This window comes from Vanellus vanellus (genome assembly GCF_965231255.1).
Source record: "Vanellus vanellus genome assembly, chromosome: 7".
Classification (NCBI taxonomy): domain Eukaryota; kingdom Metazoa; phylum Chordata; class Aves; order Charadriiformes; family Charadriidae; genus Vanellus; species Vanellus vanellus.
In genome coordinates, this window is record NC_138912.1 from 4477934 (window position 1) to 4502856 (window position 24923).

Genomic DNA, 24923 nt, shown 5'->3' on the forward strand with positions numbered 1-24923 from the left:
TTGCCTCCTGAGGGTTTTCAGATTTTTCCCAGCGAACACCTTCTCCAGTAAAGTCAGAGGAAATAAGTATCTGGTACACAAAGCCACACGGGGGAAATGACCAACTGTTCGCCGTGGTATCACAGGAATACCGTGAGCCCTGGTGCCGGCAGAGCCCCCCAGCGCGCCTCGTGCACCGTGGGGGCTCAGGAGAGCCGGAGATCATTAACGCCAAACCCCACGGTGACCGCGAGTGCCGCAGAAGCAGCGGCTTTCCCGGCCTCGGTGGCCTTCAGCGCCTTCTGCAGAGCTCGGTGGGCATCCTTTCCCTAATACATCTGGAAAAGGCAATAAGGTATTTTCTTTTTGCTGGAAAATGCCTAGGGAAAAGACAAGGAGCTGCAAGTTAATAGCTTGTTTAAAGGTCAGAAAGGGGAAAACCCAACCTTCCTAGATTTCCAGTGGTACGCAACCTACCGCAGGATTTAATCCTAACCCACCTGCGTCTGGTCGTAGGTGCCAAGAGATGCTGATGGGATTGAGATTACAGCCCCCTCTTCCATGAAGGCGTTCAGCTGCTTCAACATCCATCGTCACGTGCAGGACTCGCCCTGGGAAGCTGGACCTGCAAGTCTCTCAAAGTTAGGAGAATGCTGAGCTCCTCGTGCTCCCTTTACCGAGGCTGAAGGGGCTGGAGCTCTCGGAGCGAGCTCTCCCGAGTGCAGGGTTTGCTCCCTTCGGCAGCACAAGGAGAGCAGCAGCATTAGCCCCACCGGCCGCACAAACTGTTGGTCTGCCTCAAGGGTGCTTTGCTCTCCGAGGGGATTGGCAAGTGCTGCTGGTCATTCCGGAAAGGCAGCCTGCGTTCAGAAGGATTCAGAGGCTTTGGACGTCATTAAGGTAAAATTACCATCAGATTTATGGGAAAGCGTAGAGGCGTAGATTTAAAAAAAGAAAAAAAAAAAAAAAGAAAAAGCTCAGAAAGCGATTTAATCTGAAACCAATTGTACATGAAGGAAAGCAGTGAAGGAGCTTGCAAATTCAGCAAGACAACTCTAAACCCCCACTATGACACGCCTGGAGTATGGAGGTTGGCAGCCACTCCCGGTGCGAAGGGACAAGGACCTGTGGGAATTGGAACATAAGAGGTTAAAAACCCTGGTGTCCGCTTATCTCTTCTTGTGGGTGGAGATCCTCAAGGTCTTCCTGAGAAGCAGCAGAAGGAGCAAGTCATGTGGCGGCGGGATGGTCCTGTTGTGGCTACAGATGGCAGGAATAAGCAGATAAATGGTTTCTGTACAGAATCTTGAAGGCCACGATGCCCAGAGTGAGACCTTTTGCTTGATTATCCATGAAATTTACATTAAAGTTGACGCTCCTGAATATGATAATGAGCTTAAAGAAGGATATGGTAGACATATATGACTACAGCACTTGACTCTCCACCTAAATCACGTTAAAACGTCACCCGGGGGGCGGGCAGATAAGGTTAGGATATAAAGGACATTGAGGAAAGCATCCCTCAGGGAGAGAAGAGACTAGAGACCTAGAAGAGACAGCTGATGGGCTGTGCTCCTCTTCCCCCACCAAGACAGGGACGCCTTCTCGGTAAGCATTGTGCCTTCACCTTCTGCTGAGGAACACCCGGGATAGCATTTATTCATTTATTTCGCTGGCACTATTATAATATATCAGCGCTACTGCAGCTAGTGGGTTTATCAATGGCGATTCCAAGTCTGTTATATCTGTCGCTTCAGTAAGTCGGTTATCTTCTCAACTTTGCGAAACTGTCTCAGTGGAAGTCCCTTGGAGGGGCTCAGAAACGGGCAAACGTCAAAACCGTACTCATAACGCGACAGGACCATCCTCAGGTTGTTCTAGATGCAGGTGGGAAACAAAGGTCTTCGTCCAGGCTCTATGAAAAATCACGGTCAGCTTAAAGCACCGCCCTAGACTGGCAGCCTGGTTTCCGCATCGGTCAAAATAACATCAAGATTTTTTCACCTGTTGTAGCTCCTCTGTACCCCGTGAGCAGCGATCAGCCCCCCATCCCCTTCCCCAATTTTGTTTGAAGCTGTGAAGTACAAGAGACAGCCCTCTGCGCTTCCACCAGCGGGAACGACACAAGCCCTTCCCAGCGAGGAACCCGCGGGTATTTCTGTTCACAGCGAGGGACTCTCTCCCTTTTTCTGCCATTAGCAACTGCCGCTGAGACGCCGCTACGCCACAGGAGGTTATTTACAGGTAAGCAGGGGCGAAGAGTGAGAAAGCACAGGAGTCGGCGATTTGAAGACAAGTTCTTACACGTTGTTAGCCGAGGTGTGAAAGGTGCAGCGGGTGAGAGGTTGGCAGGAGTCCTTCGAAGGCGGCGAACGCAAATCTGAGCAACGCGATGTCAGGGTCACTGGTCTGAGCGCAGGCTGGGACACAGCCTCCAAGCATTTACCAATTTACTAATCAAACTCTAACTAAGCTTCTGGTTTCTTCCTAAATGTACAAGCTATAGAAGCGAGCACTATAAAGGCGTATGTACATGCGAATACACACAGGTATAACCGCATGTGATAGAGAAACGTGTACGCGAAACCACCATCATCATCATCACCCCACGAGAAAGCCGGGGAAGATTCTTCCCTGAGGAAGCCAGCAAGATCAACGCCTTTCGAGCTGATCTGCGGACTGCTCGTCGGCAGCCATGGAGGAACCAAGCAAAGCCAGTCTGTTATCAAAAGGCTTAAAATAACCCTGGCGGGTATCTGCAGCACTGAAAAAAAGCGAAATTACGGACTGACAGATCAAAGAGCCAGACCAGGCGCACGGGCACACCCTTTCCCATCCCACGACCCACAGACACAGTGAGGAAAGCACTGTCTGGCCCAGCAGATGTATTCATTTTTAGAGGTTCACCTGCAAACAAAAATTCCGCAACCGTGCAGAGGATTCAATTCCACGACCGTACACCCGCTGCACCGAGAGGATTTCTCTCCCACAGCCATTACAAGCAAAGGGTGGCAGATATGACACAAGATGCTGCTGTCAATTTGGTCTGAAGTGATATTGATTTCTTTAAAAGCCATCTATTGCTATAATCAAAGGTATTAAGTCTAAACAAAAGGAATAATATTCTGCTATTCATATTCTGCTTAACAGCAGTACTGACCTGATGCCAGTTACCTTAAGCGTGATCTGAATCATCTTTCCACTTCACAGGAAACCTCATCAGTCTTCACTTGTTTATCTTATTCCGCTGCTACACGAAGCACCAACAGCTTCCCTTTCAACTGTAACTCGGGACAGGTCAGAGCCAGCGAGACGTCCCCGAGTAGTCAGGAGATGCTAGACTCAAAAGAACTCAAAACCTGCCTAGTCAGGGATATGCCAAAGGTAATGATGCTCACACTTCCTTCTGCCAGCACCCGCCATTCCATAAGCAAACGGAGGATTTGGAGACTCCCACAGTGTCAATCCTGGCTAATTTCAGAAATATTTGGAGATGCTTCCTGTTGTAAACATATGTGATAGTTTTAACTTACTGAGGTTTTCCATATGGTACATTCCTGTTCTTCTAGCTATAAACAATTGGGGGGGGGGGGGGGGGGGGGTGTCAAAGTAAATTTGGAAATAAAGGAAACAGCAATTCTAGGTTTCTCACAACAATAAACCAGAAGAAAGTATTTCATTGTACCAGAGAAACTACAGGATTGTGAACTACAATCACAGACACCAGTCTGTAGTAGCTTTTCTTCAATGCCACCTACCTGTTAGTGGGTGGATGTTGCTACCGGTCTTCCCGCTCCTGAGAATCACCAAAAGAAGTTCTTCACGAGTCAGACGTGGGAACCTGGTACATCACGGGTACGAAGCTCTGGCTTTCTTTATGATTAAAGCTGCTCCCTATTGCCTTCAGACGGATCCCAACCCAACACCATTATTTCTAGCAGGACTGTAATGAAAACTGCCAGGTCCGTTCACGTGTATTTTTACCGGAATATTATCCGAATTTTAAAAAATTTCAATAAAATAACACCCTTTGTTCTTATGAATAAGCAGTTACAGTAAATGAAAGTACCTGCAGATAGGCACCGGCTAGAACACGAGGACATACTCGTTCCACCTCCAACCTACGTTTTGTAGGTAAAACCAAGCAGAACATCAGACATTTTTTGTTATTAAAAGATTTCAGCACTCAAGGTTATATCACCATAACCATAAGAATGTGTGGCAGGCATGTAATACGCGTGGTACAGCACTACCCTCTCCCCCTTCCCTCAAATCCCCCTCTTAGCCCTACAAAGAGACCAGCTTTAACAAATCACTGACTTTGAGCCGCACTTCTGTGTTCTGGCGAGTTATTTCCCTGACGTGGCACCTGAGAAATATTAAAATATAAGCTACAGGATTAAATAAGATTTTATTGTCACATTTAACTGCTTTGTCAGAGATGTACATTTTGCAGGTTTCTGTGCGGAATAAAAATAAAAACGGTAGTTGCCATCTTGTCAATTCTGATTTCCACATACACACATCTACACCACCTGAACCACAGGCGCTTGCAGATAGCCAGCGATAGAACACCGGGGCAAGTTCTCTGTTAAACAGACTGCAACACTCGAAGACAAAAACGCACCAAGTTAAGGCTAATGAGAATAATGTAAAACAGTTAAAACAGACCACTAGATGTTTAAAGGTGGAAATACTCGATAGAAGAGTGGCAATTTTAACACCTCATTTTTCCCAAAGTCATTTTGCTTAATTTAGTACAGGTAAGGAGAGGCTAATGAACAGGCTTTTGCCTACATATACAATACATACTGAAATTTTAGTCTCTTGTAAATCCGGTATATTTAAACTTTTACACAACTGCTTTGTTCTTCTGGGTGTAAACCAAAGAAGCGGTTATTCACACCTCAAAGTGATAAATGCTTAAGATAACCTCATCTTAAAATGTGGGTTTTCTCATTTACAGATCAGGGATTAAGTCCAATTATACAAACTTCTGAGTGGCACAATTTCACATATTTTGGGCAACGTTAGCATACAAGCAGTATTTAAATAAAAATAAGTGCATCCAAACATGAAATTCTCTAAATATACCACACTTCATTTGTCCCAAATGGCAATTTTCTGACAAGAGCTGTAATTCAAATTAAAATAATCATTTACACATTTCACCCAGAGGGAAAGAGGTAATAAACCCAGGGGACTCTCCAAACAATCTTCTCCTACCCTATCCCCTATTTATTACATAAAATAACTCATCTAGAAGCGTAAATCCAATATTCAGATGCAAATAAAATGCACGAAGCAGTCTCTGATGTTTGTAATTTGCAGACTCCAAAGTCCTATCATGATGGAATTTACTACTTCTGTCAGTCATTTACTCCTGTATGTGCACTTCATACTTATGCTAAAATAACAAATGAGACAATAAATGAGGCTAGTGTGGCATAAAGTCATTGTAAACCCAGCGAAACCAGAATAATTATATTTATGACATTCATTTGGATGATTTACCAGTCATCCCACCCCCCACCCTTTACAGAAAAAAAGGCAACCGTCATTTTAAGTGATACACACATTCTGCTAGTAAAAAAATTGAAACAAACCCCTTCTCTGTTAGAAGAACATGCCCATGGAAGAAGGTAGACCATATTTGTTCCAATCAGGCTTCTCAGAATTATCAAAATTTCTTTGCTTGCAAAGGCCAATTTGGCTTACCATAGAAAGCTATTTTGAAGGCGGCTGATATATCTATTCCCTTTCAAAAATTAAAATTCAAGGCATGATAGTGCAAGAGGTAAGTTTTGATTTGAGAACATTATTTGTAGACTAACTGTGCTTAGTTACTACATCCCAATCTATTGTCTTAACGAAAATACGGCAACAAAAGCTATAAGATCTCTATAAATTTCATTTTGCCTAATTTTACCAGTACATCCATGAACCTCATCAGTATTAGTACAACTTGATTATCCTAATGATTCCATTATAAAACTTGCAAAATGTATCACAATGTGAATAAACCATCTAGTGCAAGTCTTCTACATTTTGTGTGCACAGTAATCCTGTGTAGTTCATTTCCTCCAGGTTAAATCCCCAAAATCTCTCTGTAACAATTATGAAAAAAGTGTGTTGTGGATTTTTTTTCCCCCCTATCAAATCTGAGAAGTTTGAGTGTTCCTGGAATCACCATCAGGATGCGCTGAAGGTCGCGAATCCCTTGTCTGTGAGTATTCACTGTCAGAGGACTCTGTAGGTTCAAGCAAATTTTCATAATCACTGTCTTCTGATTCGTCAACATTGTCACCAACCGCTCTTTGGGAAGATGGCATGGATGCTCCATTACCAGAATATTTCAATCCTGCATTTGTGGAAACATAACTGGAAGAACCTACTGCTTGAGGTCGAGGCATAAAAACATTGCTTTCTAGGAGACCATGACCAACAGTACTTTCTTGATTGGTTGCACTGAAATCGGAATACGGAGGGGGAGGATCAGAGACATCTGAATCTTCAAGTGTGCAGCCTTCCACAGCAAATCCAGTGTAGGACATTCGTGGAACAAACATAGGTTCCAAGTTATCTGTTGGCATTTGCCTGCTTAAAATTGCTTGCTGCATTCCTACAAAAGCAAAGAACATTACTGTACTTAACACTTACTTTGGAATATTCTTTACATAACCTACCTGTAACATACCCCACCCACCCAGCCCTTAACTGTTCTCTCTTCTTTCTTTCTGGTTGTTATTATTAAATGTTCATCCCTGGCATTGCTTTCAAACGCCCGCACTAGCTCTTTTCCTCTCGGTGTCCCCTACTAATCTTTGGCAATTCTGATTTTCGTATTGATGACTGTATGAGACACTATCCCTAACATCATGCCAAATCTTACTTATTACTACATCCTACTCTTTGAGCTTGACAAAGAACATCTTCCCTAAATTTAGCAGAACATCCATGAAACTCATCAGTATTAGCACAACTTGATTATCCTAATGACCCTATTTCAAAACCAAAATGTGTGTCCGAAAGCAAATAAACTAAGTGCAAGCATGCTATGTTTTTATGTGCAGTCATCCTGTACAGTTCATTTCCTCCGGTTTAAGTCCTCTAAAAACACAGCTACAGGAAGTTTCCATAATCTGTTGCTTTTTCCACCTCGTCATCTCTCTGTATTTCTCTGCTCTTCCTCACATCAAAAAGAAGCTGTGCTAGGGCTCACCGTGCCTGCTCCTCTCCACCTGTGTCTTATTCAATACACAAAGCTTGACTCAATTTTCATCAGACTAATATCAGCTTTTACTGTTGATATTACATCTTGAAATGACACTTCTGAACTTTCTCTTACAACGCCCCTTGTGCTAGGGGACAATCTCATGAACAAGGAAGGAAGTTCCCTTGCCTTCTTCCCTCAAATTATTTTTTTCAAAACTTTCCCTCCCAATGTCTGTGATTAGCCTACCAGGCAGCTGAGACCACCGCCTACCATGCTCACCTTCTGCGAGCCAGAACATCTGTACTCGCAGGATCTCTCACATTTAGACTGCTAACTAACTAGCTGAGCGGGAATCATCTTTTGAACCTGTTTCTAGATCCCTGGCACAGTGAGCCGCAATCAGGGCTCTCGCACTAGCGTAACACTCGTAAGGTATGTTGTTCGCTGTACCTGGAAAAGTGGGACACAATCACTGAAATCTGTTCCCTATGCAAAGCCACACATAACGGGTAAACCCACCTCTTCCATGTTTTGACTTTTCTTTAAGTAATTGTACAGTTAGACAGTTGCTATAAATAAATTTGCCCACTAAGGACAATGTCTCTTTCCAATCCATGTGGTTTTAAAAATCAAAGCAAGACCAAAAGCTAGAGATAGGTCTCGCCTTTAAGGATTTCACAGTATCTCCATGTTTCGTAATGAATAGACAGTAACATAAGCACTACGAGGACTGGAAAAAAAACAACCCAACAGCTGAAGAACTGGTTAAAGAACAATTACAATGGTTAACAGTCACGTTGGAAAGATGCACCAAGATGAAGCTCCCCCAGCTCTGCACTGGAACTATACTCGCATTAACAACCTAAATGATGGCATTTAATCAGCACATGCTTATTAAAATTGCAAATAGTACTATGCTAGTAATAATTTGAAAGTGATCTTAAATGAAATGATTTGGAAAATAATTTAAGATGACATACACAGGCATAATAAACCGCACAAACTGCAAAATAAGGAACAGTTACATCCTTCTGCAGGAAAGAAACAGGGTTACTGTTGATTTATGGAAATATAAATATCAACATGCATTAACTATGCTCAGCTGTTGAGAAACAGGTATTATTTTAGTATAGACTGTAATGGTTCAGATTGCAACTGGAATACTGTCTCTAATTTTGAACACCACAGTTTAAAAACCAGGGAAAACCTGGAGAAACCCTACAAAAGAAAAGGAGTAGTTAGAGGTCTGGATAGCACGACTTGAGGAAAGACTACAATAACTGGGATCATTAGAGAAGACTGAGGAAACAGTTTAAGTCTTAAAAAGTTCCTAAGAGGCTGTTGTAGAAAGGTAAGCAGAAGGCAGCTTAACTGAGAGTACGATACACTAGACATGAGGAAAAACTTCCTTACAGGAAGGTTTGTTAAGCACTGGGATAGACTTAAGTTTTTGACTGGTTTCTAACCGGTTATTAACCTCCAAACATCTGTCAGAATTGACACCGGTATATGTAAAGCTGCCTTGCGATAGATAGATAGATAGGCGATAGATAAAACGGTATCAGCTCTACTTACTGTAACACCATACTCCTGGAAAAAGCAAAAATCAAGGCTGAAGAGTGCCTGTAATCACATCAATGAGGTATCTCTTCAGTAATAAAAAGAGCATATTCCCTCAAGTGGCTACATAACAGCACTCCATTTTTGGTCCACAATACGAGAACGGGAGTGGGAGATTTCCTGGCATCTGGGAAGCGCGCAGCACTCGCTAACCCTAGAACATGCTACTACATGTAAAAAATTATTTCAGCGATTTGGCAAGTAAAATCTCAACTGACTTTTATGCTATATTGTTAAATTCATAACCTGTTAACCAAAAACTTGTAAGAATAACAAACTTTCACACAACACTACAGCAGGAATTTGAATCAAATGCTCCCTTTTTCTCCAGCTCAGAGAATGATTAACTAGAGCATTTAACTCACTAAACCCAAGGAAATTCTCCCAATATTGAGAAAGCGAGAGAACAGAAGGCCAGCTTCACTATTTAGCTACTCACATCTAAAAATATTGCAGATACAAGCTGCGTGTTTTCTTCTTGCTTCAGCCCTCTCACATGATTATCTGCTCTGGCATAAATTTTCAGTCCGGCATTTGCATCTCGCTGGTAGTATCTAGGGGCTAGCACCGACTGCTCCTCCTCCTCCTCCTCCCCCATCCTTTGCCATATGGGCTGGGATCAGCTCCAGTCACACTAAATACCCATCTCTACTTCTCGCTAGCTCGCGTAGTAGCAGTTCCCTGGCTGTTTCATCTGCAGCCAAGCAGGAAACAACAGTGACTCATGGCCCTTCCATCTTTCCAATAATCTGTGGCTAATGCTGCTCTTTGCCTTATCTTTGAGGTTCAGAGAAGGAAGAACCTTAGAGAAGTGGGCTGACACATCAAACTTTGCTCTAAAGTGCTCATGGGATAACTACCTTGGCTGCCAGGAGAAAATAAAAATATCCCGTCATAACAGCAGAGGGGCCTATTGCACAGTTTAGGGTGTTAACTCATCTAAAGCATCTTTAAGTCTCAGACACAGCTTTAGATAAAAAGATACACAAATAATAAAAACCATCTTGTAGCTAAACTTACAAAATTTGCTTATTTTCTTATCATTTCAAAAGATGGAAAAAAGAGGCAGTGTTTGCTGAAACGTGTAGTTTTCTTATGAATTATTTTTTTTTGTTTAAATATTACTTCTCATTTGCTTATTCTCTGCTCCTACTCTCTACCCTCAGTCTTCCCTTACACTTGCAAATGAAATTACATCATCAGTGTCTCCTTGGAAATGTCTAGGCTCTTCACAAAACCTATCTACTTCTAAACAAAAGTCTCCTGAAGCCATAGTCAATTCTTAGGAAGGAGGGAAAGTGTGGCAAGGAGCCAAGTATGCTCAGGCAACAGGTCTCACTGATTCAGAAAATTAAGGAGCAGCAAAAGAAAAAAAAAAAACAAACATACACCTATTACTGGTTTTCCCTACTAATCCTAAATGTATGCTATGAAAACTTGTACTATTAACACAGAAAACAGAACCAACTCTAATAAAAACGTGTATTTTTAATGGGACTTATTTGCAACATGGAAACCTACAGCAAATCAACTCGATACTAATATAGGTCTTCAAAACACAGCAGAAGTATAATTTCTGCATTCAGAGCTTCTCTAGAAACAGAAGACTGTCATGCTTGTATTGCCTTGAATAAATCAAAGAATTATCTGACTGGGCTTCCCCCAAAATGAATCCCCCCAACACACTGCAAGGGGGATGATATTTCAGTAGCTTCATGGAATTAAAACTAATACAGGTTGAAATCTGTATCAGTGATGATATGGTACTTGAAATAGGTAAGCAAACTCCAACACTATTCTGCATTCAAACTGTTCCTTCCACTTTCTAGCAGGTACTCCTGAAGATAGGAAAAAATGGACTTTGGGGAACATTTAGTTCAACATTGAAAAGTGATATTCAATGCTAATCATGTCCACCACTAAGTCAGCAAATAATGAAAAGAAAGCTGACTAAATTAGGAACCAGTAACCCACCAGAAGTGGGAGAGGAGCATAAAAATGTAGATGGTCTCCTCTAAATCAGTGGTGAAAAACCTGATGCATCCACTAAAAGCTGCAAGGTCAAAAAAAATCATTTAGCATTTAGACAACACTTCAGATGATCTACATCAATATTCATCACTTAAGCACTCACTTTCCTTTACCCAATTTGTCTGGTGTCCAGTAACAGGACTGAACAATAACTTAATTGGTGCTGGGCTTGTATTTGGGGATAGGGTTGGGAAGTGGGAAAGGGAATAAAGATTTCAAAAAAAGCATTGATAGCTACTGGCCTGTAAACACAGTACCCTGTTTCTATGTAATACTTCAAAAAGGAATCTCTCCAGTGTTTAGATTTGCTTTTTCCATTCCTGGCTTTGCTCCACTTTTCCTTTCCTACAACAGATCTTTTCCTCTGTTGTTTCCAGAATTGACTTTCTCGTTTTCTTTACCTTTGTCTCTCTCCTGTGTTTTGCACTTCTTAACATTGAATGACTCCTACAAGAATATCTGCAGTACACATACTTTCATGGTTCATTCAATGTAAATCCATCATATGCCCTTCTCAGTGTGGTTTGTTTTTATTTTTTAATTTTGCTATGAGCTATCAGGAAAACAACTAAAAAAATTCCACAAAGTGTTTTGTCTTTACAAGCATCTGCTTCTGAAACAAAGAAAATAAAAGGAAACTTACTTATTTCTTGTTCTTTTTCATTTTTCTTTTGTGCGATTTGCCTTTTTAACTTGTTTACATCAGCTTGAAAGGATTCAACAACACGTTCGCTTTTTTCTACATCTATACATACTGCCTAGGAGAAAAACATAAGATATGCTAAGATTTTGCAAAAATACAGGAAAGACTTCCATGACAACATTAATAAAGCTATTACCAAACAAGATGCCATTAAAAGCACAAAACTATATGCAGGAGTTAACTATATCAGAGCATATTATTCAATCTGAATATTGTTTTCTTTTCTGGCTGTTGCCAAATCCCAACTGCTGCATGATAGGAAAAGTATTTCCAAATAATTCATCAGTACAGGAAGATTTGTAATAAGATCCAAAGTTAGTTACTCCTATTTGGTGGAAGAGACTCGACCTTTGGGGTTTTTGTTGGTTTTTGTTTGTTTGTTTGTTTAGGTGTTTTTAGATTTTAAATACACTGCTGTTAGCACAATAATGATACTATGGTAACATGGTTTTAAAATATAGCATGAAGGTCAATGCTTTTTGTACTAGACCAAATTCTAATTGGGGTATGAAACAGTTGACTCAAGAGACAACTGTTCCAAACTGATCTCCTAACTGATATCTCTATTAAAAAAACAAGACCCATGGATTTTTCAACAAGAATTTCCTATACTGGTTAGGAAATGAAAGTGAAATTTTCATAAAAGGATCTAAGTTTAAAAACAGTTCTGGATAATATTAATTTATTTTTTAATCTAAAAATGTTATACTAGCTATAGTTTACTTCTTCAGAAATTAAGTATTGGTCATTATCATTAAACATGATCAGTTTTGAAGAGTACACAATTCTAAAAGCACTGATGTGTCTTAAACAGTGAGTCACCAGCCATTTACTGTTTCTTCTCCAAAAGGTTACTATTAGCGATCTTACCTAGAGCTGAAAAACATTAACTATGCTCTCAGTTCGATACCTAATTTTTAGAATTTTATAAAGTTTAAACCCTCCACTCCCAACTAATTGGTGAATAACGCAAATACATGTGTCTCAGCTGCTTTAACAGAAAACTTATTTCCAGTCCTGTAATATTCTCTGTGAAACACTCACTTTAAAGATAAGTTTCTCCAGTTGGCTAACATGTAAATTACTTTTAAGCTCTGTAAACAATGTTCAGCAGCATGATTTACACGGTGAAATACAACAAAGTGATACTTTTAACAGGTAGGGACAACTCCCTGATGTTACATTTTCCATTTTTCCAGACACTAATTCAAACAACAGCAAGAGAAGGAAAGGATATATGCACTCTTGGCAAAGACAGCATTACAGAATAATACCATTAGCTAATGGGATAGGCCTCTGAAAATAAAATTTCATGTCTCCTGAAGCTGGCATGAAAGCTGTCTGCCTTCTCGATGCAAGTTACCCATCTTATAAGGCAGGTTAGAAAGCAGCAGCTTCCACGGGGAAATAGTAATTCTCCTGTGCAAGCTGGGTCAGGGGATGGTTGGAGCGATTACTGCCTTGTTCTCTGCTATATGTGCCAACCAGCAAAGCTAAGCTGGAGCAGAGACGCAAATCCCTCCAGGGCAGATGTAAGGGGAAAGCCTAGAAATAATCTGTGACTACAGCACAATTAGCAGATGTGTGCGCTCCCGAGGCAGCATGGCTACGCTGCTCTTCACATAGGACAAGCTGTGAATTGACAAGCTTACATTTAGTAGATTTGACACTCAAGGCACTTTCACATGCTTTGCCACATTTGGAGCAGAATTCACTCATGCTCTACACAAAACACTCACAAGTTTTAACTAACAGATGGAGCTCTTTGCTGCATGCTACATACCAAGAGCCAGGAGTCATTTTTAAACTCACACAGGCAAGCTTTTAAACCTGTGCAAATCCCTACAGCCTTCAGCAAGGCTTTTCTTCAACGCGTACTCTTAAAAATAGCTAGCGTCTCCCAGAAATCACTAAGCATTAAATCATTCTTACTTGCAAAAGAGAAAGAATTGATGATATTTGTATCAACCGCTTCTACAGCAGCCACAGCAAATGCACACATTAAATAGAAACTGGCACATTTCATTATTAAAGTCAGACTTATTTTCCTACAGTTCATAATAAATTGTTTATGAGGTCTAAAAATCTCCACCTCCTCCACTCTCGGTTTGACCAAAGGACAAACAAAAGACGCCACATACATACTGACCAATATTAAGTAAAGGAAAGTACCTGTACTTTTTCCTGAAGTGCATTATAAACCTGATATATAGCCCTGATGTCCTTCATCACTCCATCTTTGTCAAAAAAATCAGTACTAAAAAAAAAGGAAACGCAGAAGTCATTGGTTAGAAAAGATAACACAAGTTTCTAGCTCATGCTGTCTTTGAATTGCTGTTAAGCAGTCTATCACTACATTTCTAAAATGCATTTTCTTTTATATTACTAAAAATGTACCATACTCTCAAGAACCAAAATTTGGACAGCAGCATATTCAATACCAAAATTCCTTCTGGAACAATAAAGTCCCATTTGAATGAGATGAAATGTGCAGAAATCTTTAAGCTTGTCTAATTTCATTGTTAATAGTCAGAAGAGCTACTTCGCATTTACAGCATTTAATTAAAATTACTTAAGAAAAACAACAGGACTTCAACACTTCCAAGTCAGTTCAAGTTTTAAATCGAGCTTACACACAGAATTCCTTGGGGGCGCGGGTGGAAATCAAGTAAGAAACTTCCAGCCAGAAGTCCCACAGCACTGACTGGCTGTACCAACTCTGCTGTTCTGATTAGCGCACCAGGACACCTTTGCTTTTCTAAAAGATTTGATTCTAAGCAGGACAAAAGGGCACTGCAAACTAACCATTCTCCTTCAGAACTATTTTTTTGCTGCTTGAAATGCATATTTGTAGTATTCATTGGAAGGTACAGAACGTAGGACTTGATGACTGTACTTCATTTGCAAAGGAAAAATCCTTACCCGTGTTCCTTAATAACTTTGGCATAATTCTGAGAAGTATTTGGCACTGAAGAAACTTTGTATTCCTGTTGACTAGTGTTGCCTAGGTTAGGTATAGTAAGTGACACCCTTTGATTATACCTGTAGAGGAAGTTTAGAAAGACTTCTTAATTCATATTCAAAAGGTCATTTACAATAGCCTTGATATTATCCCATTTACCTGATGATCACAACTCATCTAATTTTAAAGCTTCTGCATTAGGTTCATTATAAAAGCTGCAAAATATTAGAAGTTGTGTTTATAATAAATGCATGATCAAAAACTCCTTTGAGAGGGACCTACCTCCATACCTCTTAGAACCTTTAAACTGTTCATTCAAACTACCACACATACAAGAAAGGTGAAGCTACATGAATGTCTATTATAAGAAACGTGGTACTAACATCTGATTTTTTCTTAAAATATTTTTTTCTTGTTGCCTGAAGATTTAAAGATTGAAAAGAACTTTTGCTCACCCCAGAACTTTAATGTATAAACTACGCGCAGAAAAAAAAGCTGTCATCACTAACACTTGTACCCCAAGACATCATTTGACAAACACAAAGCCTTCTTTACCTGTAATTGTACCAACTTCAAAATAGTTTAAAGAATAGCAACAAGAAGCAGAACAAAAAATTAGGATTGGTTCATATACAAAGAGTGCTTACCTTCGGTTTGGTCTAAAAAGCACATATTCTAAAGCATGCGTTGAGTTATTTGCAGTGGAAATGAAGCTGAAGAGAAGGAAGACGAGATCAGGCACTCCAAGAATGTGTGTCAGCTGTTTATGAATGATGTGCTCTCTATATGACATTTGCTGCTGAGTATTTCTCCTAAACCTGTACCATCCAATAACGTTCTGTAATCAAAGTACATCAGAAAAAAACAAAGTGTTAACTGAGAGATACAGATTTACCTTCTGATAATAAAGTTGCTAAAACTGTGGTATCACATGACTCAGCCAACAGCTTTATTGCAACAAAATTGGACTGAATTACTAGAGGCTTGCGCCTATTAAATAACCCAAAGCAAGTGACATCCTGTTACAACACAACTATTAATCGCTCAGCCTTACTGTGGTACAAACACCTGTGTGCCCTCAGTGGCATCCAGGATCCCACTTCCAATATACTTCAACTGTTTAATTTTAGCAACAAACCTTGCTGCATCTTTAAATTATTAGACCTGAGCTGTTTCCAAACACAGCGGATGTGAGTTTTCTTTAGCCTAAATATTTCAACTGCCTATTCACTTGTATTGATTTGTAAGACACTTCTAGTGCTTCACAAATGTATTTGCAAAGCCATGTCTGTTCATGAGACATATGAGACTAATCTGCTATGTACAACAATAAAATTATCTCATTGTATATTGAATTGTGGAAGATTTGTGCGCACAGAGACCTGTATTAATTCAATGATTACTTTGAATACAATAGGCATTAACGGCCTTTATTTCATGTAAACTAACATTTAATTTATTTATCTTGGTTCCCAGACAGCAGTATTTCTTTCTTTTTTGACGTTATGACAATTAACGTCATTAAATCTGTGATGCTTTAGCCACATGACACTTGCAAGTCTAACTTTCTCCAATTTTGCCTGCTTTCTTACTGCAGATAACGCATCTTGCTAGAGTGTCCCTGCAGGGTAGGTCCTAATAAAATAAAATTTAACTGAAAACTAGTGGGAGACAAACATTTTTTAATTATGTTTTTTGCCTTGTCTCCTGAAGGGGAACTTAATGTGCTCTGTACTGTTCTAGAGTAGAGTTACAGGGTTACAGAATTCAGGATCTGAAACTGGAAACTCAGTCCATCATCAGCGTAGAGGTGTACCTGTCTGTATGCATAAAGATACACAAAAAGCACCTATGCACTGAGCATAAATACATTCGTATACAAAGAGGAGTTTATTCTGAGAGCATTTGCGGGAAGAAACAGACAAGAAAAGAACATTACAATGATCAGTGTTGCAGAAGTTGCACAGATTTAGGACTTGCTTCCCTAAAGATCCCTCCTCAACTTAAGCCTTGTCTGTAAGCTGAAGTCCACAATTCAGGTGGGTAAGATGAACAGAAAGTTAAGACTGCAAATTCAATTAGCAATTGAGCCACTGTCATCACACGCTTTGCATAACAACGATCAATTCATACAGTAGGCATCCTTACTCAGACCAGAGCAGCGAAAGTTACACTTGAATCACCTGTAGAGGACAGAAACCCCAAAAGCCCAACAGGTCATGCCTTGACAGTTACCTCTGCTACTACTGAAATGCAATCAGCAGTTCTATAAGCAGCTGCAACGACATTGGTTTGCTGCTGCTTTGTAAAATAAATAAAACAAGAAAAAGTTCTTGTTTTAACCAGCCCTACTTTGTACTAGCTCTGGTCTAACCAGACCTTGAGAGCCAAATTCATGTCCTAGTGACGCTCTCCTGCTAGGTCTAACAACGTCCACAGTTGCCACAAATTGAACCACGTAAGTCCTTTTGACAGAGCAAGCTGAGCGGTGGATACACTTCACCACATAAGGGATCACACCTTCAGCTCTGCTCTTTGACAAACCAGTTCATGAGAATTTCCAAATCAATTATTCGATAATTAGAAAGATAGTGCACCACAAGTATGGAATGAGATGAAACACTGAAGAAAGGTTTGACTCTTTTCCAAACCACTTCTAAAATTGAATCTTCTTAATACTAGTTGTGCTACTAACAACAGATGCATGACGTAAAGCTATGACAATATCCGACATAAACGATAGATCAGTTTTCCCAGTTTAAAAGTGACAGTGCAAAAATTGCAATTACAAGGCAATATCATTACAACTCTCTTAAATTAATGCTTTGGAACAGATTTTCAGATCAGCTACGTTTTTGTTGGTTTCGGCAGCAGAGTATGCAATCATAATGCTACATGTTTAGCTCAGAAATTTGAGTGGGTGAATGCTAGCCCTTCACTTTTGGAGACCTAAACTTAAATCCTTTGCATTTCTTCAGGGAATTAGATATTGCTCCCAATTTAAATTAACCTAAGTACCACAAATCCACCAACTTCTGTACTGGAGAAAACCAAACCTTGGGTCAAAAACAAACCTACAGATTTGTGAACAAAAATAGTTATTCCAGTTAACTACCTTTTCTTATTTGTTTTCCAAAACCGCTCTTTCTAATTATAGGCTGTAATGACTAGAACAGGAGTAAAAGATAGAAAACTTACTTTTCTTCGGTCTTTAAGAATCCTGTCCAAACTCTCCTCATTAACCTTCCCTGCATAGTCATAAAAGCTTGAACCAAAAAGGAAGAGAGAAAGGTAGGTACACAGTTTACACACACATTATACATAAAAGTAAATAATTTATACTTTGAGTGCTCTTCGAATAGATGGCATTCTGTACCTTACAAAGCAACTTCTAGAGTTTTACCTTTATCAACATAGGTCAGAATTCACACCACCTACTTAAGGTATCTAACTTGGGTGCTATATAGAGCACAGTTAAGACACCTGATTGACTACACAGCTAATAGACAGATGCAGTTGCTCACAGAGGAAGGTGCAGAGCATTTAAATTAGATGCATAAGACTAGTTGGTGTGAAGACTCTAACCCCTTTTAAACCACTAGTAGTGAAATATAAGATGCCTGTAATTATTAGTTTTAAAATGCTTTCATTGCATGCATTGGTTTGATGCCTAGTATTTCGCTGCCAGCCCCTACAACAAGGGGTACATACATAAATGGACTGTGTGATTTTATTTTGACCAGTATTCTGTAAATCCCCGCTTTGATAATAAGAGGCCTACCTGCCAAAGGAGAAAGGAAAGCAGGGCCCTTTTACATGCAACTACAAATCAATTTTTTGAGCTCTGGTCCTGCAATTAGACTCACATGATTGGACCCTTGAAGCCAAAACATTTATACAGAGGTCAGCAAGAATCCAAAGTATCATGGTCTTTCCATATAGCTCTGCTTACAGAACTGATGCCCAAACCCTGCTGTTATTTTGAGGACATGACAGATTAAAGAATTTATAAATCTATCTACGCAGACAGGTTTATAAATTCAAGTAGTTCACACTTCATGATAAAAGGAAAAACATTTGAAAATAGATTCCTCCTTGACTTACCTGCCAAGTCCTTAGTCTCTTTCAAGAGCTGATATCACTAACACCTAAAGCAGTGCAGGAAAACACTCTGATTTAGAGGTCTATGATCTCAACTCTTGTGTGGGGGGTTTAAAAAAAAAAAACCACAACATTAAATCCTGAGCTCAGTACTTGGCTGGTAAATAAGGGTGGAAATAAAATTTGTTTCAAGATTCGAGTTATTGTGAATATTAAGACTACAACTAATTACTAATTAGAGATACTACATAATATTTGCATAATCTTTTCAATTCATGTTCACAATATTTGTACATTCTTGTAAGTAGTGGATATCCAACTCTTTTTCTATGCTTTACAAAAATAATTTTCCTATGGGATGAGCAACTAGCACGTAACGAAACACCTTCCTTTGAAAACTGCACAGAGAGAGAAATCAGTCCTTTTAAAATCCTTGCTTCTTATTCAGATCCCATGTGTTGGCAAAAGCATGGGAACCAAGCCTGTTACACTCAACATCAGCAGTGCCAGCTTACCAGAATACAGAGTGGACGAATGACAGGGCTCCTCAGACTGGCTACACTTAAGTCAAAAGGATAAGGCAGAATACCCCAAAATCAGCATCTGCTACAACTAATGGAGCAAAGAAGCCAGCATCACGCTCCGGTACTGATAAAAAGCTACATGAGCTGTTAGAGTTTTCCCCATGCTCTGAAGTAAATAAATTCATCAGTTTTCTTGTGCAGAAAGCAGTCAGTGAAATACAGATTTCTTCCCCTTCCTCCATCAGCTCAGTTACTAACAACCAATTTCTTGACTGGGGAGAAGCAGCAAACGTGATCGGTTTTGATATGCGCTGCACAAAGCATCACTAGGAATCAGACAGAGTCTACCAGACACTGGGATATTATCTTGATGTGTAGAGTCTCTAGCATTTAAATCACTGGGTTAAGAGTACCCCCTCTGTAATTATCAGATAGCAAATGATAGACTGCAGCTTTTCTCTCTAATGTAACTAATGTCAATCATAATATCCAAGGTACTGTCTCTTCTTAATTGGCTAGAAATCTCTAAATAAAGACAAGAGGAGATTAATTGGGAATTCCTTCTAAAAAGAATTTCTAGACAGCAATTTAGAAGCCATCACTGTATAACAAATGAAGACTATAGAGAAAAGCTACATATAAATAGATGGAAGCTGCTAAGTAGAATATATTAGACCTATATTTAATTTAATTCTGGAGTACAGGAGATTGGAAGGCAAAGATAACTAGTAAGTTGAAAGTTTCAGCATAATTAGTTGCTGCAAGTCAGTACAACTAACTACAAAACAACTTGTTAACCCAGCAAGTTACTAAGGTTAGGGCACACACAGTGTTCTTTGACCCACCAGGACCAAGCAGAGCTATCCTACGACTACAGTAATTTAAACTGGTGTTGACATTCGTCCTAATTATCACGAGTGCTATGATTTGATCTGACTGCTATCCTACCTCCACTAACTACACATGAATTTCCACGAGGGGGAAATTCAGAGAGACAGAGAAGTAAGGCTGTACTAGCTACCTCAGCACCCTTTCTAACCTAAGGTAAGCGCTACTAAAACCGTAAACTCAAACTTTCGTAGTCATGGTTAGTGCCATTTAAATGTATTTCAGTAATAGAATCAGATGAACAAACAATGCAAACATTGGTAGGTACATTTGAAATGCTAATATATTTCAGTGAGCTACCTATTTTTATATTCTGCAGCCAACATAGGAAGGCAAGAGAAAATGCTTACCTAAAGAGTTTTGAACAAGGCTCATGGTTATGGATTTCTGCAACAACAAACAGAAAGAGAGACATATGTCCAACTGCTCAAGATAAAGACAAATTACAGTGGCATATCTTGCATGAACTTTCCACATCATAGTTACTGAACAAATAAACATTTGTGTCAGACCACACACTGCCCTTAATGTCTCAACAACACTTGATGACACAGCACCATACCCGGAAAACTAGCTTCTCTTCCTAATCTGCCTTTTTACAGAGGAAAATATTTTAACAATAAGCAAGAAATACACTTGCTCAGATACACACAGATATATCTGAGCCTTAAATACACACTTGTGATACTATTTAGTAGTTGTAACCTCCTCACAAAGGCATTTATGATTATTATTTTTATTTTTGATGCACCTTTCCACAACAGTTTACTTGCATTCATATACACTGTTCATTACAGCAGCAATGAATAAGAAAAGGGATGAGGAAGGGAATCACTGAAATGTTATATGTCGGAGTACGTATAACAGGCAAGGAAAATAGAATCTATGATGAGAAAAGGGGTTAAACGCAACTCCCAAATGGTTAGCTGCAATATATAATTCTGTTATATAAAGTATTAAAAAGTCACAGCAGTATTTTTTTTTTCATTGAAGAGGTTGTAATAAATGCTAAGATGCTTATTTAAGCAGCAAAGGCTGTAACATGTTGGTAATCTTGGAAGAGTGAGAAAAGAGCAAAAATCCAATTCACATTATCTCTATAACACCAAGTGTGACTACAGTTTTGTGGCATTTAGTACTGCTTTAAAGTTCTCTACGCTGACTTTTTACCAAGTACAGCTTATCATTTATTCATATTATTATCCCTTGATCAAATAACTTTTGTCTGTCACTGTATTTGCTCAGACTGAACAGCACTTACGTAGCAATAATATTTCAAGCTCCTACATTAGAACCCCCCCGGAGTTGTTTAGCAACAACTTTGTTTAGACTCTTCCTTCCTGGAGAGTGACTCACCACCTGCTGTTCTGAAAGTCACAGGCTGCTCATGATTGCAATCTCAGCAGAGTCAGAATCAGATCACAATTCCCAAGAACAACAGACTACACACATTAGCATCTCAGCACATTTAGCCACTATCAAAACAAGGCCCTGATCCATGGCAGGCGTGCTGCCTGAGAAACCGTACTTCTTCACTGGCAAGAAGTCCTCCTGATGCTGCTGTTACATTTCCTTTATTTGGAATATATTTAGACTTGTTTAAAAGTGTATCAACACCGTATTTTTACACTGGCATACAGGAATTTGTGCATATGATTTGCTAAACAAAGCCAGTTAACTTTAATTATTCCAGTTCAGACCAACTCCTTCCAGCACATATACTGACTACAACTACTGAGAATACACACTTAATGCTCAGGTTATGACGCTGCTACATAAGCCTTGTCTTTTGAAAAACAGGAAGCAACACGCCTACTGCTCAGAAAACATGAAGCAGCCATCATTCTAAATTTAAGTTTTGCACATTGACTACTTTATACAGAGATATATATAGTACATATATACCCAAACACCACCACTAAGCTTTGAGATAGCAGACACGTAAGAATGTTAAAACTCATCTGTGACAACAGTGTCACAAAACTGTCAATCACAGTTCAGGAGCTGAACTGGGAGTTCAAGAGTTAATGTTGATGAATAAATATTGAAGTAAAAATTTGGTAAACAAAAAATAGCCAGATCATCTGGGGAGGACTTGAGGGTGTGTTTGTGCGTGTGTGTAATTTCTCTTCTCAGAAAATAACCGTAACCAGGAACGTCACAAAAGAGTTATCTAAAAAGTGAATAATTTTTAACACCAGAAACACTTGGTTGATGAAACCACACTGAGGCCGCAGTTGTTGACACTACTGTGTTACACTGTCAACAATAACTAAGATCAGTTACCACTGAATAGTCATGTCTAGTTTTGTCCAAACTGACATAGCTATCAGCTGCCTTCCTTTATACAATACTTTTATAGTGACTACATACACAGACAAAAAAATCCTATGCCTTTATTTTTTGTAATTTAGCTCAATTAATTCATTGTAACTAATTAACACTTCACACAGTGAATTTATCAGCCATGTTTCCTTAGGAAAAAACAGAACAGGAAACTACTTAACCTTCTGGATTCTTGCATACACAACCATCACTACTTTAACGTGGCAAGTGTCTTGAGACGTAACATAATATAGTATGTATTTTCAGAGACCTTTAGTTCTGTATTGGAAATAACATTTGAGAGTCAATAGCAAGATCTTTGTGTATTAGCTAAGCTTTATTCAGATGCTGCTATGTTATCTAGTATCAGATTCACAAAGCCAGGCATGTACACATTCGGGTTTTTAAAGCAGGTTTATAAGTATTTTAACATCAGGTTACATATATGTATGCAAAAAAAAGACATTTACTTTCAGGGGTTTCCTATTTTCTATAAACCATAGAGCTAAAAACATGCAACGGCATGTATAAAACACTCATGTATAAAAATATCTACTTAAACCAACAGCACTTGACAGCAAGATCTTAGATCTTCTTTCACTTTTCACAACAACAACAAATCAGCTGTACAGTAAGTACCTGTGCTTATCAATAAAGTAAATTGTTTGACAAATATTCCCTGGTCAATCTTGCTGTGACAGTTTACGATGCCATCCACTACCAGCCATTCATCCAAACTCCCCACTGAAATTTGCCCCCTTTCAGTATCAGTAAATCATTTATTTCATTTTGAACACATGCCTGTATTTAGACAACTATATCAAGCAGGAAATTCCCTGCAGGATCAACAAACAAACTAATCACTTCTCCATCATGAAATGCAGATAACTGTCTTCAATGAACGATCTTTTCTTCACAAAAGGAGATGCATAAAAACCCTGAATCTAGCAAAGGACTATTTCCTTTCCTCACACCTCACCCATGAACACACAAATACTGTAGCAAATGTTGTTTTGAGAGACCGGAACATCTTGTGCTGGTCTCACAAGTGAAATAATTCTTACTGAATTGTACTGAAAATTAAAAAAACGGAGCAGTGCCTCTTTCAGAATTTCTCAAAGTTCTACTACTTACCAATCACTTGTAGAAATTCAGTGTTGCTGATCTGTGAATCGCTGATGCTAAAGGTCTCTTCTTGTCTCACCTCTCCTAGCAGAAATCCTTCCTATAATTTCAAGGGGCAGGAAAAAGAAAGACTAAAAATAGAAAAAAAACCCCTCCACTACATACAGTCATTTACTGTAGCTTTCTTAGCATTAAATGGAAGAATTAAAACAAAGATTTAGTTTGAAATACATATCTGAGCTACAGTAGGTATAACCTGTCCTTAGGTTTACCAAGACTGACTTTCTGATTTACTAACATCGTTTCACAACACTATAGGAACGGGTTGTCCAAAAATAACATTCTGCTGAAAATTTCCATCGGTAACACAACACATACACAGCAAACCCAGATTACATAAAGAAGCAGTCCCAGCTACGCAGGATGTGGTGGATGAGGAGGAGGCCTGAGGATGGTGCACCACACCACTGCTGCTCTGTTCCTTCAAAGCTAAAGGGAAGTAGAATTTACACCTGCAGAGGCTTACTCAAATTTACATATGGAAATTGGGCTAGACCCTGAACAAAACCAGAGATCATAAAAGTCAGGAGGTAACTTTAAGTCATCTTTTATCCCCCATCCCCGCCCAAAACAAGGAAGAAGAATAAGCAGGAATCAGATGCATTTGGCACAAGCACTGAAACGGCAGTGCACCATTTCCTGGTGCAGAAATAAGGCAGCAAACTCAGACTAGAAGTTTGTCAACAGAACAGGGGGATTTAGAAACACCCCGGTTCTGCATTGTAACCGGGGTTAGTCACCGGGGCTGGAAAGCGAAAGCTACTGCAACGCGCAGGCAAACACCCGCAGCTTTTACACAGCCGTTTGCTGCCTACAGCCGATTCCCCGCACGCCACGGGAGCCCCGCGTCCAGCCCAGCCATGCCCCACAGGCGCAGGGCGGCCGGCGGCCCCGCCAGCAGCGGGACCCGGCGGCTCTGCAAGTCATCCCCGCACCCTCCCCATAGCTGGTGGCCGGGACCGGGCGGCACCCCGCAGCCACCTCCGCCGGCGCGGGGCACCTCCACGTCGCCGGCAGGAGCCGAGAGGGGCGGTTAACCCCAGCCGGGGCCCGATCGGCGGCGGCGCGGCCCGGCCGCTGTTCGGGGAGGGAGGCGAGCCCCACAGCCCTAGAGACGCCCCGCCTAGCCGCCCCAGGAGGTGGCGGCCCCGGGTACCTACGTGGTCGGCGCTGCTGTTGGCGCTGTAGTAGCAGACGGAACTGAACGTGTAGCCCGAGATGGAAGCCGCCATGATGGAGACCACCGCCGCCGCCGCCGATCCCACAAGCCACCGCGCAGGCTCGCGGCCGGCGGACTTCCGGCAGCGGCGCGGGGCCTGCTGGGAAGTGTAGTCCCATCCCGCACAGGGGCTGGGCCGGGTTGCTCTGACGGAGCCACGCTCTCGGCCC

General features: G+C 40.3%; 1 protein-coding gene across 1 annotated transcript; it reads right to left on the minus strand.

Moving 5' to 3' along the window:
• Nucleotides 1-4371: 4371 nt before the first annotated feature.
• ABRAXAS2 (abraxas 2, BRISC complex subunit) lies at nucleotides 4372-24788 on the minus strand. Its single transcript, XM_082486562.1, has 9 exons — nucleotides 24695-24788; nucleotides 23484-23574; nucleotides 20375-20411; nucleotides 17710-17776; nucleotides 15159-15349; nucleotides 14472-14591; nucleotides 13722-13806; nucleotides 11490-11604; nucleotides 4372-6601 (listed from the first exon to the last, which is right to left on the minus strand). The coding sequence occupies exons 1-9, from the start codon at nucleotides 24764-24766 to the stop codon at nucleotides 6135-6137; spliced, it is 1245 nt and encodes a 414-aa protein (XP_082342688.1). The 5' UTR covers nucleotides 24767-24788; the 3' UTR covers nucleotides 4372-6134.
• Nucleotides 24789-24923: the final 135 nt, after the last annotated feature.

What these genes read in the sequence shown, in the direction of transcription:
- ABRAXAS2 (XM_082486562.1), bottom strand. Translation starts at nt 24,766, where the DNA reads ATGGCGGCTTCCATCTCGGGCTACACGTTCAGTTCCGTCTGCTACTAC. An exon ending in CACTTCAGGAAAAAGTACAG is followed by an intron (nt 11,605 to 13,721) that starts GTACTTTCCTTT and finishes TTTTTCTCCTAG; the next exon opens with GCAGTATGTATAGATGTAGA. An exon ending in TGAAAAAGAACAAGAAATAA is followed by an intron (nt 6,602 to 11,489) that starts GTAAGTTTCCTT and finishes TTGCTTTTGTAG; the next exon opens with GAATGCAGCAAGCAATTTTA.